We start from the raw sequence: 2414 nt of genomic DNA on the forward strand, positions 1-2414 counted from the left end.
TTGTATTTTGTGAAAAATGCAAAGAACTCTAAATCTCTGGTTTTGCACAACAAAAATAGAAAGGGGGCAAAGAGGACACACACCAAACATACACAAAACAAACAACCAATCTACTATGTACAGGAACCCTTAACCACAGATTTCAAAGTTTGTAGAGCTTGAGGTCCTGCCCATTATAGGTAAAGGGCATAACCATTCCATTAGAATAATTCAGTCTGAACGCATTTGGTCCCACTACTTGATGGATCTTGAATGGACCTTTCCACAATGAATCAAATTTTCCATGGGCACCCTTTGGTTCTTTCCTTTTGTCCCATAATAGTACTTCATCTCCTTTAAGGAAACCTCTTGGCCGAGCTCTCATATCAAAGATCATCTTCACCCTGCTCTAATGCTCAGTAATCCTATCCACTAACATCTCTCTTTCCTCTTCCAGCCTCATCAAATACATAACTCTCTTCTCCAGAGCATTTTGGAAAAAGGAATCCTCAATTACAGTTTGAAGCTTGGCTGCCGATAATTCCAAGGGTAAAGAAACTTTTGCACCAATCCCATACACCTTCTCAAATGGTGCCATTCCAATGGCTCTTTTGGGGGTAATTCTATCTGCCCATAAGGCTTCATATACCTTTTTATGCAAGTTCCGAGCATTATCGTCAACTAATTTCTTCATGATGGCTACCAGGTTCTTGTTGCTTGATTCTGCCAACCCATTACCTTGCAAAAAGTAATCAGAAGAGTGTGAAAGAGCGATTTGATGTTCATAGCAGAACATAGTCAATTATTCAGAGGAGAAACACGATGCATTATCTGCAACAATCTTCTAAGGGACCCCAAAACAGACAAGGATGCAATCTTTGAGAAAATTACATACAACCTCTGAGTTCGCCTTCTTAGTGGGAACAACCTCCACCCACTTAGTAAAATAATCTATTGCTATCAAAATATACATATGACCAGCACTGGAATGAGGATTTTTTGTACCAATGAAATCAATACCCCATTGTTTGAAGGGTTCCTCTACTACCACGGGCCTTAAAGGTAAAGCAGCTAAATGTGGTTTCCCATAAAAGAGTTTACATTTTTCGCATCCCTTCACATAAGTATATGCATCATGAAACATACTGGGCCAATAAAAGCAATTTCTTCAAAATCTTAAAAGTGGTTACAGAGGATAAGAAATGTCCACCACAGGCTTCACCATGATAAACTTCCAGAAGCTTTCGCTACTGAGGCTTATCTACACACCACAAATAGGTACCATCCAAGCCTCTTTTGTATAGAACATCTTGCCAGATAACATACTTTGCTGCTTTTAACTTGAGATTCATTTGTTCTTTAGTTGACAAATGACTCGAACAACTGTCATAGGTCAAATAATAGGCTACATCAAAAAACCATGTATCTTGCAACCCAATGAATGTTGGCAAATGCACACTCCAATGAGACATTGTAGGTGATTGAAGGTTTTGTTATTGATGGCAACCTTACAATCCTATGACACCGGCAAGGCAATCCACTGGCACACAGACCACCAGCACCGATAGTGAAAGGAAGCATACCGACACAGAAGCCGACAAGAATTTTGTTTATTATTGTAAAATCATTGTAAGCCGACTCGAAAAATTGTAAAATGACTCATATATATAAGAGATCATTTTAGAACAAATAAGTAAGTATGAAGGAATGTGATTAGGCAAAATAAGGCAGACCTATTATGCGAATTATAGGTTAAGGGTTTATGTATGAAGCAGAGCTATAAACCGGTATTGGATCTAGCATAGTAGATGCTATTTTGAAGTAGTACAAGACACTGGATTTATATAATCCATTTTGTAAGTCAGTGAGACTTCCCATTTTGTAATTGAGCAGTGAGCTCTAGGCACTTGGCCCCTCTTGTAGTAGTAATATTCTCTTATTGGCCAGTAAGTGAATATTGTGGGTCACAAATCCCACTGAGGTTTTTCCCACACTAGGTTTCCTCGTTAAAACTACTATGTTATGGTGTGTTTCTTATGTGGTTGTTGTTATCTTTGTTTACTACATTATTTCTTGTTTACCGGTATACAATATTAATATGCTTTACATGTTTTCAGTCCAGAAAATCAATCAACTGGTTAGATACTGATTCACACCCCCTCTCAGTATCTGTGGGAATCCTAACAATTGGTATCAGAGCTTGGTCCTCTATTTTCAGAAGCCTAATAGCTTGAGGAAGATCTTGACACCGGTAGAGATGGAAAACCTGATGAAGCAATTAGAAGCAACTCTCTCAAACCATGATACAGAAAAATTGAAAAATATCAAACTTGAAGATGATCTAAAAGCTGCACAGGATATCATTCAAGATCTTCAAGAAAATATTACTATTTCAAGAAATAAGAGAAGAGAACTTTGTGAAAAGATGCAAAATG

At 37.8% G+C, this 2414-nt stretch overlaps 1 protein-coding gene across 1 annotated transcript; it reads right to left on the bottom strand.

Annotated features, from left to right (window-relative positions):
• Positions 1–388: 388 nt before the first annotated feature.
• On the bottom strand, positions 389–775 carry LOC131858316 (uncharacterized). The gene has a single exon (XM_059211515.1). The coding sequence runs from the start codon at positions 773–775 to the stop codon at positions 389–391; it is 387 nt and encodes a 128-aa protein (XP_059067498.1).
• Between the last annotated feature and the right edge of the window lie 1639 nt (positions 776–2414).

The sequence above is a fragment of the Cryptomeria japonica genome, chromosome 9 (assembly GCF_030272615.1).
Source record: "Cryptomeria japonica chromosome 9, Sugi_1.0, whole genome shotgun sequence".
Classification (NCBI taxonomy): domain Eukaryota; kingdom Viridiplantae; phylum Streptophyta; class Pinopsida; order Cupressales; family Cupressaceae; genus Cryptomeria; species Cryptomeria japonica.

Coding starts and splice junctions, on each gene's coding strand:
- LOC131858316 (XM_059211515.1), bottom strand. CDS start 775: ATGTTCTGCTATGAACATCAAATCGCTCTTTCACACTCTTCTGATTAC.